Source organism: Hemicordylus capensis, chromosome 15, assembly GCF_027244095.1.
Source record: "Hemicordylus capensis ecotype Gifberg chromosome 15, rHemCap1.1.pri, whole genome shotgun sequence".
Classification (NCBI taxonomy): Eukaryota; Metazoa; Chordata; class Lepidosauria; order Squamata; family Cordylidae; genus Hemicordylus; species Hemicordylus capensis.
Genome location: NC_069671.1, coordinates 11,894,564 through 11,910,136, shown reverse-complemented (window position 1 = coordinate 11,910,136; position 15,573 = coordinate 11,894,564). Strand labels below are relative to the sequence as shown.

Sequence of the window (15,573 nt, the reverse complement as noted above, 5' to 3'; positions counted from 1 at the left end):
AGGTGAATAACAAAAACCTCTTTAAATATATCAGAAGCAGAAAACCTGCCAGGCAGGAGGCTGAACCCTTATTATTAAGGAAAGTACAGATAAGCTGAATGAATTATTTGCATCTGTCTTCACACTGGCAGATACAGAGCATATACCCGCTCCGGAACTGAGCTTCTCAGGCTAACTTGGCCAATATGAGGTGATGAGAGAGGATTTTCTAAACTGTCTTGAAAAACTACAAAATTAACAAGTTGCCAGGGCCAGATGGCATCCACCCAAGAGTTATGAAGGTACTCAAATGTGAAATTGCTGATCTCCTAGCAAAAATATGTAACTTGTCCTTACAATTGGGCTCTGTACTAGAGAACTGGAAAGTAGCTAATGTAACTCTGATCTACAAAATGGGATCTGGGACCCTACAGGCCAGTTAGCTCAACTTCTGTGCTTGGTAAAATGATGGAAAGCATACTCAATGACAAAATTGTTCAACATATAGAAGAATGGGCCTTGCTGAAGGAGAACCAGCATGGCTTCCGCAAGGGCAAGTCCTGCCTCACCAACCTTTTGGGGTTCTTTGAGAGTGTCAACAGGCATGTGGATAAAGGTGATCCAGTTTATATACTTGGACTTGCAAAAAGCTTTTGACCAAGTTCCCCACCAAAGGCTCTTGAGTAAACTTAGCAGTCATGGGATAAGGGGACAGGTTTATGTATGGATCGGTAACTGGTTGAAGGACAGGAGACAGAGGGTAAGAGTAAACAGACCGTTTTCACAATGGAGGGAAGTAAGAAGTGGGGTCCCCCAGAGATCTGTACTGGGACTGGTGCTAGTTAATTTATTCATAAATAATCTATTCATAAATAATCTAGAAGTTGGGGTAAGCAGTGAGGTGGCCAAATTTGCAGATAATATTAAACTCTTTAGGGTAGTGAAATCCAAAAAAGATTGTGAGAAGCTCCAAAAGGATCTCTCCAAACTGGGTGAGTGGGTGACAAAATGGCAAATGTGGTTCAATGTTGGCAAGTGTATAGTGATGCATATTGAGGCAAAAAACCCCCAACTTTATAAACACATTGATGGGGTCTGAGCTGTCGGTGACTGACCAGGAGAGAGATCTTGGGGTTGTGGTGGACAGCTTGTTGATAGTGTCAAGTCAGTGCACGGCAGCTGTGAAGAAGGCAAATTCCATTCTAGGGATTATTAGGAAAATGATTGAAAATAAAAACGCTGATATTATAATGCCCTTATACAGATCTACAGTGTGGCTACATTTGGAGTACTGTGTACTGTTCTGGTCACCATATCTTAGGCAGGACATTGTAGAATTGGAAAAGGCACAGAAGAGGGCAACCAAACTGATCAGGGGCCTAGAGCACCTTCCTTAAGAGGCAAAGCTGCAACAGCTGGGGCTTTTTAGTTTGGAAAAGAGGCAACTATGGGAAGACATGATAGAGGTGTGTGAAATTATGCGTGGAGTAGAGAGGGTGGACAGAGATTATGTTTTCTCCTTCTCTCACAACTCTAGAACCAGGGCTCATCCCATGAAACGGAAGGTTGGGAAATTTAGGACTGACAAAAGCAAGTACTTTTTCACACAGCGTATAATTAAACTATGGGTGTGGTGATGGCTACTAGCTTCGATGGCCTTAAAAGGGGCTTAGACAGGTTCATGGAGGACAGGTCTATCAATGGCTACTACTCTGATCACTATGGACCACTTCCAGCCTCAGAGGCAAGATGCCTCTAAATACCAGTTGCAGGGGAACAATAGCAAGAGAGAGGGCATGTCCTCACCTCTTGCTAAACAGGATGCTGGACTAGACAGGCCTTGGATCTGATCCAGCAGGGCTTGTTCTTAATTTATTCTGGTTCTGTTATTTGTGGAGAGCGCCCTGGAAGAGTGAAGCCCTGCCCACCTCTCTGGCTTTCGAGATTTTCAACAGGCACACTTTCAGATGCAAGCTTTGTGTGCATTTTGTTTAAGCAGAGATTACAGGGAAGCTAGGCTCCGTATCCACATTGCACTATCCCATGGAGGGGGCACAGACAACCCAAGGAAAACCCATTGAAATGAAATCCATCTCACACAGAAGCAGCAAACCCTCTTACCAGCACCAAGATATTCGGTATCACAATGTAATCGTCTTCTGTCCCGTTCGTCATGCTTGGCTCGAAGAAGAATCGCCGGTATTCCACAAAGGAGATTGTACCATTGTCATGGAAGGTTATATTTGTTTTTTGCCTGTGCTCCCTGCAAGAGAGAAGCCCAATTTCGCTCAGCAGACCAGAGTTCTCATTTCAATACCTCTTCCAAAAGTAATACGATTTCAGGGAGGACATTTGAGGGAGATTTTTCTTCAATTGTGCATTTCGCCATTGGCCATTGTGGTGGAGCATGACGAGAGCTGTAGTCCAACATCTGGGGATCCAAGGCTGGGAACTCGCAGTGTAAACTAGGGCTGCACAACTTCAGCCCTCCAGCTGTTGTTGGACTACAATCCCCATCACCCCCCAGCCATCAACAATAAAGACAAATAATGACAAGACCAGATACAATTTTTACACCATCTTATATAACTCTTACTAATGTAAATGTTATATAAGAGTAAATACTTTTAGCATTGGCAGCAGTGGAACATGATTATGATGGCAAAAATCATAAAAGCAACAATAAAGACAAATAATGACAAGACCTAATCACATGTCTCATTCATATCACAGGCAGACAGACATGGACCTACTCACTGACTGAATTGGAAACTGGCCGCATTTCCAGCTGGTAGGCACAGATTACTGAGGGGTGGAGAAGTCATTGTCTGAACAGACCCCCATTGCTGGTTGATGCAGGAGACTTATCTGATCTAGCTCTCTCAAAGGGTCTCCTTCATAGTCAAACTTCAAAAGAGTTGTCTTCATAGTATGATCTTCTCCAGATCACCCCATTTCTGGATGTTTGGAGAGAGAAAGACCTGCTTTCTCAGTATATTGGAAAAACCCCAAGGTTCCATCTGGGTTGGTTTGTTCCAATGGGGTCAGGCTTTGGCTGCCTGCCATCTCAGGGTCTCTTGGACACATGACTTTCCAGGAGAGGAGTTCCCTTGCTTCTTTGGGGTGCAGACTTGTGGCATTGTGTCTCTGTCTTCAGCCAGTTGTTAGAATCTTCCCCTTCCTCTAATTACTCATACACCTTTCACTTGCCCATTCAGCCACATTCTCTCTTTGCATTAGGATATAGTTGTATTTAGTACCATATTACAGTGATATTCACCAAAGGCAATTACAAGATCACAGCAGCCATAAAGCATGACCTTCAGAAGCTGTCTGATGTGCTCTCTCTGCACTGATGTTTACTATACTGTGGCATTCAGTACCAGTATTTGCTATTTAACAGTAACCACTCACAGAGCTTCATGCTGGCCAGTTTGGCTAATGCCCTGGTTTCTGTGCCACTTCTTGGTAACTCAAAAAGAGCAGTTCACATAGAATCCTTGCAAAATCAATCATTACCAGGACAAGACCACAATGACGCTGTGTTATATCCACCTTTTAGCAATCAGCAGACCTAGCTGAAGCCACCCATGCACAAGCAGTGACATGTTCTTTGAAGCCATTGTTAAGAGAACATTTAGTTGCCCTGTACAACTCTTTGGGCTGTCTTCTGGATCTTTATGTAACTGGCTCTTTCTCTGAATGCTAGTGAATCTTCCTGTTCACCTTCAGCCTGGGGCATAGATAAGTCACAACCACTTCTTGCCATCAGTAACTGTGTGACTGCCACATCATTGGCTGCATTTTGCTATAGCAACTGTGAGAACAAAATGGGCAAGAAGAATAGAAAGAAAGAAAGAAAGAAAGAAAGAAAGAAAGAAAGAAAGAAAGAAAGAAAGAAAGAAAGAAAGAAAGAAAGATGCCAGGACTGCACAACTTAGATCCTCCTGCAGATGTTCGGCTTCAGTTATCTTCCCTGACTTACTCTTTCCCTTTGAGAGAACTAGATCAGAGAAGTCTCCAGCATCAACCAGCAACAGGTGTCTGTACAGACAATGACTTCTCCACCCCTCAATAATCTGTGCCTACCAGCTGGAAATGTGGCCAGTTTCCAATTCAGTCAGTGAGTAGGTCCATGTCTGTCCGTCTGTGATATGAATGAGACATGTGATTAGGTCTTGTCATTATTTGTCTTTATTGTTGCTTTTATGATTTTTGCCATCATAATCATGTGTCACTGCTGCCAGTACTAAAAGTATTTACGCTTATATAGCTTTTACATTAGTAAGAGTTATATACGATGGTGTAAAAGTTGTATCTGGCCTCCCTTGTTTTCCTCCCTCTAAAGACCCCTTAGTGCGAAAACCCCATCCCAACGTAACATTGTATTTATTTATCGATCTAATATTTATCTCTCTCTCTTCCTCCAAAGAGCCCAGAGTGGTGTATATGGGTAGGTTTATCCTCACAACCACCCTGTGAGGTAGGTTAGGCTGAGAGATATGTGACTGGCCCAGAGTCACCCAGCGAGTTTCATGGCTGAATGGAGATGTGAACTAAGGACTCCACAGTCCTAGCCCAACACTCTAGCCACTACACCACACTGGCTGTACACATCTCTACTGGAATTAATGGGGTATGCAATACTTGAGCACCAGAACCCGTGCACCTGTGAGAATTGCCAGGGTGTCCGCACCTTTTCTGATAAAGGCTCTTGTGTTATTAAGACAGCTATATGGTCAAGAGCAATTCAGCAGACAGACCCCCTTCCCTCCTAAACTGTGCAGCTGAAGAGCCACCCAGTGTACAGCAGTGGTTGAAAGCAACAACTGCTGTCAGCTAAGTGACTAGCAACCCTTTAAGGGCTATAAGAGGATGTGAATTAGGCAACTCGGCCAAAAGCCTTCCATGCTACGTGCCACACAAGTCTAGATGCTTTGGGGCTAAGCTGGAGGAAGGATAAGAGTAACCCCTCACCCACACAAATTGCTCTAACATCTAATCTAGGCCAGGGAAAACTGAAGACATTTGCACTAATGAGCTTTCGCTTACCCAATTCCTTTGGAAAGAGTGACAATGCATACATTCAAAGTCCCTTGAGCAAGCTAAGAAACTGCTCAGACAACATATAGGCAGAGAACAAAGTTGGGCATTATGCCAGCAGCTAAACCCACTGAGAAAAACTCATGCGTGCAAAGGCTCTTACTGGACACTGGCACCATCCACGCTTGACCTACTGCCGCAATTTCAAAGGGTGTTTTGGGAGCTCCTTGAGAGTTTGTCTGGCACCAACGCAATATACATCACCAGCTAAGTTGCACAGAATGAACACAGCTTTTTCACCCAATAGTCTGTAAGCAAATGTACATCAGTCATATCCAAGATCATACAAGTATAAGCGGGGTACCATTATTCTCATCAGAGCATGGAGAATCAGGTTCTGGATGGTGATGGGCTCCAAACCCTGGCAGAGAAAAGTTATTGGTGAGTGGGGAGAACACAAAATGACGGTTCTGTCTGGAACTCCTTGCTCAGAACATATTGCACCTATTATGAAAGAGTGGCACTGTCTGCCAATTTGTTTCTAGATCCAATTCGAGGTGCTGGTTATTACCTTTAAAGCCTTTAATGGTTTGGGCCCTGGATAGGGCGCACCTGTTCTTTTTAACAACTACATGAAACCACTGGGGCAGGTCATCCGTCGATTTGGGGTGAGATTCCATCAATATGCCAATGACACTGAGTTGTAACTTGCCACCCCAGGCCACTCCGGAGATGCTGTTTCTGCGCTTGCCCAGTGTCTGGAGACTGTCAGGGTCTGGATGGGCCAAAACAAGCTCCGACTTAATCCCTCCAAGACTGAGTTGTTCTTGCTTACTCCTCGATCTGGCCAATTGCAGAGTCGGAGTCTCTCCCTGCACAGAGTTGCGCAGCCCCTGAAGGAGGTGGTCTGCAACTTGGGGGTTTCTCTTGGACTTGTGGCTCCTGCTCAAACAGCAGGTGGAGGCTGTGGCCAGGGGTGCCTTTGCCCAGCTTTGGCGGTCCGCCAGTTGTGGCCCTATCTCAACTGGCAGGCCCTGGCAATGATAATTCATGCCCTTGTCATCTCTTGTCTGGATTACTGTAATGCGCTCTACCTGGGGTTGCCTTTGAAGATGACCCAGAAGCTTCAGTGGGTTCAGAATGCAGCGGCCCACCTGCTTACGGGCGCTAGGAGATATGATAGTGTGACGCCTCTCTTGCAGTCACTGCACTGGTGACCTCTTGGCTTCCATGTCCAATTCAAAGTGCTGGTTCTCACCAACGAGGAGGCCCGCCGCTGGTTTGATTTTTCCCACCATGGCTGTGCGTGCACGACACGGGGCTGCAAAACTTAAGACCCCCCCCGTTTGGATGGTCCCGGTGAGTAGAGAACCCTCTTTGCAACTGTTAAGGCTTGAAGCGGTGGTTTTTAGGCAGCGGCGGGCGAAGCTCGTGTGGGTGTGGTAGATGTTTTGCAACAATGCCTGGACATGCAGGGAGAGGCCTTTCCAAATGGAGAAGTGGGATTTCAGGTCTGCGGTGCCAGAGCGACTTGGCTTGCAGTTTGCAAACTGGAAAGAAGAGCCTCTACAAAATTGGTACAGACCATTAAAATCTCCAGGATTGTTCTGGAGATGGATGCTGCTTTCTCTCCAGACTCCCAGGGCTATCCTGGAGCACTGGCAACCTAACTGTGTAAATCCAAGAAAGCTGAAGCTGCACCAAATGGAACACACTGCAAGAAGGGATCAGAGGGCTCCAAGGGCTGAGTGTGTGGCTTGCTCCTGGCATCACTCATTTTAGAAATTAAGCACTGGTTCTAAACTGCACTTATTCCTAGCCATGGATGTCTCTTAAGTAAATAGCATTGGTAAGACAGTAAAATCCACTGAATCATGAAAAATTAAGGTGGCTGAATCAACAATGATGTGAACCGCCGCAGCTTCTCGAAAATGGATGTGCTGATGCTCTCTCGCCGAATCCTCTCTCCTTGCAAATGCTCGCGGCGGCCAGGCGGGAAATATATGCGGGCATAGCCCCAATCGCCTGCTGAATGCCAGATCAGCTATTACTTAAAAGGACCAATAATAATGATAATAATAATTGATGTTACTGATGATGTATTATTCATTTTAATAGCTAGCTTGCAATCAATGGGAGACGTCCCCAGTTTTTTCTTTGTGGAAGAGGCGTCCCAGCAACAGCTTCCTTCCTTCCCAGCTCACACAACCTCCAGTTGCAGTTGCATCTGCACGCACACATACTCTACAGCCCTAAGCTGGAGCTGGAGTTGCTGGTGGTCTTTCCAGATGGTCCGTGCAACTGTGTGCAGTGGGAAGAGCTGGTGGATCTCTGCTGCCCTGCAAGCAGGCAAGTGTTGTGAGCTGTGAGCCGGGATCAGACATTCCATAATCACCACCACCATCCTATCGTTTTTCAACAATGCTTTCAAAGCGGCTCACACAGCAAAAGAAATAAGAACATGCATTTCCTGCCCAAATAGATGCATAATCTTTTTTTAAGACACAAGGAGATATCAGCAAACAGCCACTGGAAAAGATGCTGTGCTGGGATAGGAACATAGGAAGCTGCCACACAGGGGCATAGCAAGGTTGGAGTAGGCCCAGAGACAAGATTTTAAAATGCCCCCACCCTCTCACAGGCAGGAAACAAATGGAAAAGAAGAGCTCAAACCTGTACACATAAGGACCTCGCTGATTCACCACTGGCTTGGCTCCACTGAGAACTTCTTTGGGATTCACCACCTCAAACAAGTGGATTGAAAAAAAGAAAGGAATTGGGATGTCCTTCCACATATTGAAAGCCATGCCATTGGGCTCTAGTCTCACATTCTGTAAATGATAAAAGACAAGACAACATTCAATAAGAGCTATAATACAACATGGACCACAAATAGGTGTCCCTTCTACCAATGAACTGCACAACTACAGTAAAGAGACAGAGAACGGAAGAAAAGCCCTACTGGAAAAGAAAAGCCAAGGCTCACCCAGTCCGACCTCACATAGTAGCCAACCAAATGCATTTGGGAAGCCCATAAGCCAGGGAAAGAGAGCAACTGCCCCCTCCCACTGAGGTTTCCTAGCACCTGGTATTCAGAGACATGCCATCTTTGATCCTAATGGAAGTATAATGCTATCAAGTCTAGGAGCCATGTTGATGGACCTATCTAGTGTTCCCTGTAACAGGGATTCCCAGATGTTGTTGACTACAACTCCTATCTTCCCCAGCTGAAATGCCCTTTGGTTGGGGATGATGGGAGTTATGGTCAACAACATCTGGGAATCCCTGTTACAGGGAACACGGGACCTATCCTTCATCAATTTGTCAAATCCTCTTTTAAAACCATCTAGATTGGTAGCCATCACCACATCCAGCAGCAGTGAATTCCAGAGTTTAACTACACGTTGTATACTCCTTGATTTGCAGTGTCTGCATTTTGTGAGTTTTTTACATCGCCCCTTAACCAGGTTGCCAGGATGGACTACAAAGTGAAGCCGAATAAGCTATAAACTATTCATTGTATAGCTTATTCAGTTTCGCTTCATAGGCCATCCTGGCTACCTGGTTAAAGGACTGCGTAAAAATATTATACTAATAAAAGGAAAACGAGATCTTGGCACCTTTGCAACCTTTCAAGAGCAGCCAGTTTTCAAAAGCACCCCAAGGGACATGAACGGGAAGATTGTTCCCTTTGACTCTCGCCTCTGGTACTCGTTGAGAAATGTACTGCCTCAGCATGTGAAGCTGTGCTATCCAAACCCTCAGGTGAGTTTCTGTAACAATAAATTGTTTCTCGTGTTTTCTAATACCCAAAGATGCCAGCTAGAAAGAAGCCAAAGATGCCAGAAAAAACCCTGCCACCTCCTCTGTACTCCTAAGGACACAGTTTAAAAGAAAAGTCATCCTATGCAATCTAGACAGGCTGGAAACGAATGGATATGTAAGGACATGAAGCAGTGTGATTTTTCCGCTCTAGGGAAACATATATCCTCCATTTCCCTTTGCTCTTCTACAGACACACATAGCTGGCTCTGACCCCGGGATAAATTTTTGCTCCTCACCCAGCCCCGCCGAAGTTGGGAAAGCTTTTTCTTTAAATTTTGCCATGCATCCCCAGGTGCCTAGCATGTTTATTCAGTCAAATGCTTTAAAAAAAACATACACACAACCTTGAAACACGGCTGGGAGGGAATGGCTTCTTGATTGTCACCAGGGTGGATTTGATTTAAATCAAACTGATTTAAATCACGATTTAAATCACGATTTAAATCACTAGCAGGGTGGATAAAAATAAAAAAAAATCCGATTTAAATCAAAAAAATTGGATTTTTTTATTTAAATAGGATTTTTTTGATTTAAATCGGATTTTTTTCATTTTTATCCACCCTGCTAGTGATTTAAATCGTGATTTAAATCAGTTTGATTTAAATCAAATCCACCCTGATTGTCACCACACTCAGCCAATCAGCACTCTACACAGCAGTGATGTCGTTGCCAATTCAGAAGTGCAGAGGGCGCTCTCCATGACAGCCCCCATGGCCATGCCCATCCCAACAGCCAGAGAAGCCGAGATGTACTGGCGCTCTGTACCTGCGCATCCCCGCTCCACTGCACCCCTGCTGCACAACCAACTTGGGCTGCAAGTGCGAGCAGACCCTTTTTGAGACTGCAGTTCGCCAAACTGAATTTAGTTCATTAGCAACTGGACTAAAGTTGCTCCTGAACTAAATTCAGTGTGGAGATCTACATGATATCCAAACTCAAAAAAGGTCTGCTCAAAAAGGGCCAGTGAGGACCCACAGTGAGTGCTGAATTCCAGCTATGTACAACTGGTTTTCACCCTTAATGAAAGCCAGTCCTAAGGTCTAGTTGATAAGGGCTAAACCAAAACCTATCTTTGTATTCCCAGCCCATACAGCTAGGATTCCCGCAAGTGCCTCAAGTGGCAATTCAGTACATGTACTTTGGGAACTATTACACACACTCTCAAAGGCACTCAGCGATCCTTTGAGAAATAAGCACAAACCTACGATAGCCAAGGCACACACTGTTGCAGCAATAAGTTGGAGATATACATTACTGCATCCAAACAGCTGACTTTTACCGAGCATTCAAGCAAGTTTCTTGTCCCCATTGGATCTCATTCTCTGTGTTTCCGCTTAACTGGAAAGAGGCAACCCCACAGCAGCAACTCATCTAAAGACCCAATGGGCAGCCATCTCTGCGAGTGGCTGCTCTGAGCTCCGGGAAGCCTTCAATTTTGTTTAGTTTCCCAGGCGCAAGAGTCACTCTTGCAACAAATTAGCATCAGAGGGAGGGGACCTATTGCACAAAGCTGTTAACTTCAGGTGTTTGGCTCAAGCAAGCAACAATTTATCATCTACAACTTACAAACAAAAAATCTTGCTTCACTGTCACATGGAAGGGGTGATGGGCACTGGCTTATGCCCATCCAGGTACATCCGGGGGTGTAGTTCAGCGGGAGCACACATACGTGGCCCCAGGTTAATCCCTCAAAACAAAGAACAGGAGCAGTCACGAAGTGAAACCAGCAATAAAGAAGGGAAAAATTCCTACCGTGACTATGGAAAACAAAAAAAATTCATGTGATGAAAAACCAAACATGAAAGATGTAGCTCAACATGAAAAAAGTATATTCAAAAATGAAAAGTCAACAATGAATAACCAATACACATGTACAAAAATCACAAGCCATTGATAAATAACCAATAACATGAACAAACAAGCGTTATGAAACTGAACTAAATAATTTCACACTGATAATACATAATGAAAACCAGTCAGTAATACATGGTACACAAAAAGCCTTCTCACATTGCTAAATGCATCAGTGATAGTCATCAATTGAGGAAGAGATTATGATTGGGCCCGGCCAAAAATAGGGCAGCACGATGGAGAGGGCAGAGTCATGTAACAGAATGGGTTGTAGATGACAAATGCGCTGAGTCAGATGTGGTCCCAAGAGGAGATTAAAATATCCTCAGTGGCAAAATGTTCAACACCAGTTGTTCAATACCACCCTGTGCATGCCCTTGCGAAGAGAAGCAAACTTGATGAATGGGTGTCGTTCATAAATCAATGTTGATGGCTCTTCCAAATAAAAGCCGTTTCACCCACCAAAGCTTCATCAGCCTCCAAAACGACATACCTTCTAATTTCTTAAGCTGGACACAGCCTAGCAGTCCTGAGAACTCAGCGCATTTGTCATCTACAATCCATTCTGTTACATGACTCTGCCCTCTCCATCGTGCTGCCCTATTTTTGGCCAGGCCCAATCATAATCTCTTCCCCAACTGATGACTATCACTGATGCATTTAGCAATGTGAGAAGGCTTTTTGTGTACCATGTATTACTGACTGGTTTTCATTATGTATTATTAGTGTGAAATTATTTAGTTCAGTTTCATAACACTTGTTTATTCATGTTATTGGTTATTTATCAATGGCTTGTGATTTTTGTACATGTGTATTGGTTATTCATTATTGACTTTTCATTTTTGAATATACTTTTTTCATGTTGAGCTACATCTTACATGTTTGGTTTTTCATCACATGAATTTTTTTTGTTTTCCATAGTCACGGTAGGAATTTTTTCCTTCTTTATTCCAGGTTAATCCCTGGCAACTCCATACCAGAGCTGATCCTTGACTTCACAAGGCTACACTCAGGGGACATCTTGTGAGATATAACTACAAATTACATCAGGGCCTGACAAATCCCAGGCTCCAGGGAGACAGGGCACCTAGTAATTTAACTGTGATGCCTAGACTAGAATATTCAGAGGGAGAGTTATCTAATAAAATCTTCATTGATGGGGCCATAGGTCAGTGGGAGAGCATCTGCTTTGCATGCAGAAGGTCTCAGGTTCAATCTCTAGGTCGAGCAGGGAAGGACTCTTGCCAGTTATCTGACTCCGTATAAGGCAGCTTCCTATGCTCCTATTTGTCCCAGGCAACCCCATTTTTGTTCTATGTTACTTATGCAAAGTCTATTTAAGCTTCCCCTCCACAATGTCTGTCATGAAGTCCAGAAATGTTTCCAAAGGTCCACTGCTTGGCCCCTCAATTTTGGAGTTGGCCTCTAGGTCCCAAGAAAATTTGTCAAGGTCTGAATTACACAACAGTACAAGATGGACCTTCAGAGTTATGGAAAACGCTTCAAGAGCTGACAAGCTCAAAATGGTAAATTCCAGTTAGGACAGAAGTCGATTTCTCAACTTTGAAAGGCACTGCAAAAAAGAGCTTTCAAAATGATGTCTTGGACTAAAGAGATGCCATCTCCCTTGGTAGCTGCTTCCATTTAGAGCTGAAACAAAGCAAGATAGTTGCACCAAGAAAAGAATACTAAAAAAATAAAAATAAAAAGGAACAAGTGAAGTCTAAAAAAAAACCAAACCAAAACAAAAAAAAACAGAAGCAAAACACAGCTCTTAATGTTGACATCACTGGAAGGAATCCAAAAATTTATCCCCACTAACTGGGCCAAGGGGAACCTTCTTATTGGCAGCTCTCACATTTAGCAGGGAGAGAACAGCTGTCTGAACCCAACCTAACATCCCTCTCCATGGCTGTTGCTGGTGTCTCGCTTGGGGTTTTTTTAGCCTACTTTCCAGTAGGCTTATGAGATCACCTGGCTCTGTGTGTGTGTGTGTGTGTGTGTGTGTGTGTGTCCCATCAACTTCACAACGCCTGGACCAATATGAACCAAATTGCGTACAGTTGTAGGGACACACGGGGACACCTCAACAGCATAGTTTATGATGTCATCCACCCTGATCCAAGATGGCAGGAACATGAAGTTTTGAGGCGCCAGTGGGCTAACGTGTGAACTGCTTAACCAATTTGAACCAAATTTGCTACAGCTGTAGGGACACCTCAACGACAGAGATTATGATGATTTCATCCAACCCAATCCAAGATGGTGGTTGCATGAACATATGAGGCACAAGTGGGTTAATTTATGGACTGTCTAACCAATTTGAACCAAATTGGTCACAGTTGCAGTGAGTGACATACAGGGATACCTCAATGGCATAGTTTGTGTTGATGTTATCCACACAGATTCAAGATGGCGACGTGTAAATTTTGGAGGTGCAAGTGGGCTAACTTGTGAACCACTTAACCGATTTGAACCAAATTTACTGCAGCTGTAAGGACACACAGGGACACCTCAACGGCATAGACTGTGATGATATCATCCAACCCTATTCAAGATGGCAGACTCATAAACTTTTGAGGTGCAAGTGCACTAACCTGTGGACAGTCTAACCGATTTGAACCAAATTTGGTACAGTAGTAGTGAGTGGCACACAGGAACACCTCAATGGTGTGCGATGATGTCCACCCCAATCCAAGATGGTGGACACATGAACATTTGAGGTGCAAAAGATCTAACTTGTGGACCACGATTTAAACCAAATTTAGTCCAGTTGTAGAGACAGTGAAAGGCAAGTAGGCTGATTAGTTCTTACTGGAACAACTTGTTTCTTTTTAGCTTATGAGCCCCTTTGGAGACAAGGAAACGCCTTCTAATTCTTTTCAGCTCTGGAAATGGCTGTGTGAACTTTTTTATGTTGGAAAAAAGTTAAATTTTATATAATGTATACGCCCTTGCGGCACAGGTGCCATAGAAACAACCACACATGTGGTGAGCTCTATTGCACACTTTATAAGGACATTCAGATTAGTTTTATTTCACCTTTTTTAGCAAGTTTCTCCAACCATACTGACGTTTTATTTGCACCACCTTCTGTCTGACCATGAAGATTTCATTTCTTTAAATGTGGCAAAATTAGCTTGCAAAATACACAAGGAGATACTTTGATGTAGCTTTTATTGTCTGCTGCAAACTGTATTAGGATTGTTTATCTGGTCGATGACTGTAATAAAGGAATCTAATCTATATAGATTATATAGATCTTCACGAGGTTTGATTTAGTTTCAATTTAGAATATTGAATGTTAGATAAACTTGGAATATAGATATACCACTTTTCCACAAAAGGTGTGCTTTCTCAAAAGACTCAGTATCTTTCCTCCTCCCAGACCTCCATGTCTTCCCTCAAATCCTCTTCCCTCAGAATTGCCTCAGAATCAAAGAGGTTGCATACCATATATCCAACTCTGAGCACTATGGGGTCAAGCTAATACTAAATTAACACCATCAGTTCATGCTTTGGCATTTGGCTTCTTCAGGGGCAGAGACAAGAACAAACCACCTTGTATTTATAAGATTTCATTATATGAGAAAACTCAGGGAAGGAAACATAACATTCCCTTTATCAAACAGGCAGTTTTCAATAGTCTGTTAGATTGCCCTTTAAAGTAACTTAAAACAGCCACTTAAAAACCGCTTAAACATTGCTTTACATTAACACCACACACATTATATAGCAAAAGGAATGAGAAAATTGCTCCTTGCTTCCAAAGGGCTCACAGTCTAAAAGAGAGACACAAGGGTGGCACCAGTAAGAGCAACTGGAGGGATGCTATGCTGGGTTGAATGGGGACAGCTACCCTCCCTTTGCTAAGGAAAAGAGAGCCGCCATTTTAAGAAGATGACCCTTGGCTTAGTGAACAGGAGGGATTCTGGAAATAATGGACCAGGAAGCGGCCTGGTGCTGGTTTCTTGTTCCCACAGTTTAAAATGAAGAACAGGGGAGACACCATCAACAGCCTCTGGGGGGTGAAGAATATGCTATGCTGGGCTGAAGAAGGACTGTTGCTCTCCCCCTGCTAAATAGAAGAGACAAGAGAGCCACCATTTTGAGGAGACGCCCGTCAGCCCAGTAAGGAGGGGTCACTTAATGAGGCCGGCGACCCTTGCCTGAGGGGACCGCCCTATTATTTATTGTGCAGCTGTCCGCTCTGCTTTTGAACAAAAACGGTTCCCAGAGCGGGTTGCATAGCAAAAGCAATGAGAAGGTGATCACCTACCCCAAAAAGGGAAATCTCGAAAAGAAGATCGAAAAAGAAGCATGAGAGAGACACCAGAACAGCCCCTGGGAAGGATGCTACGCTGGGCGGGATAGGGGCAATGACACCTTCACAGTTAAACACAAGAGAACCACCACTTTGAAATGTGCCTTTTTGCCCAGTTAGGAGATAAACTGTCCTCTCGGCTGTGTTTGTCACAACCCGTTTCTGCAAACTGCAAAGCCTGTGGGAGGATAGTCTAGAAATCAATTCATTTTTAAAATCCAATAAGTCACGCTAACTGCATTCATGAGAATGGGCAGATCATCTTTGTTTTTATGCCAGAAGCTTGTGAAGGGGCCAGGGCAGCAGAAAACAGTTACAAACTTTCTTGTAACAAGGCGCCACACAGAAATCAAGCAAAACTATATGCATAGGAAACCAGGAGTGACAGAAAGAAACCCGAACAGAAATATAGTAGTAGCATACTACTATGTTGATCTGTCTCTGAAAAATAACTTAGAAAGTCAGTGTCAGTGAAAAATTCTTTTTCAGCCTGGATGTTAAGCAACATTTTAAAGAAAAGTCAGGGGAATGGGGATGGAGAAAGATATTCC

General features: G+C 43.8%; 1 protein-coding gene across 5 annotated transcripts in view; it reads right to left on the bottom strand.

Moving 5' to 3' along the window:
• SCARB1 (scavenger receptor class B member 1) overlaps positions 1-15,573 on the bottom strand; it is a 62,675-nt gene that overhangs the window by 38,835 nt on the left and 8,267 nt on the right. For all 5 annotated transcript variants that reach the window (XM_053280447.1, XM_053280449.1, XM_053280448.1 and 2 more), the window contains exons 2-3: positions 7,696-7,853; positions 2,101-2,242 (exon numbers count right to left, since the gene is read on the bottom strand). In XM_053280447.1, the coding sequence (XP_053136422.1) occupies positions 2,101-2,242; positions 7,696-7,853 (300 nt within the window). The remainder of the gene's footprint in view (positions 1-2,100; positions 2,243-7,695; positions 7,854-15,573) is intronic.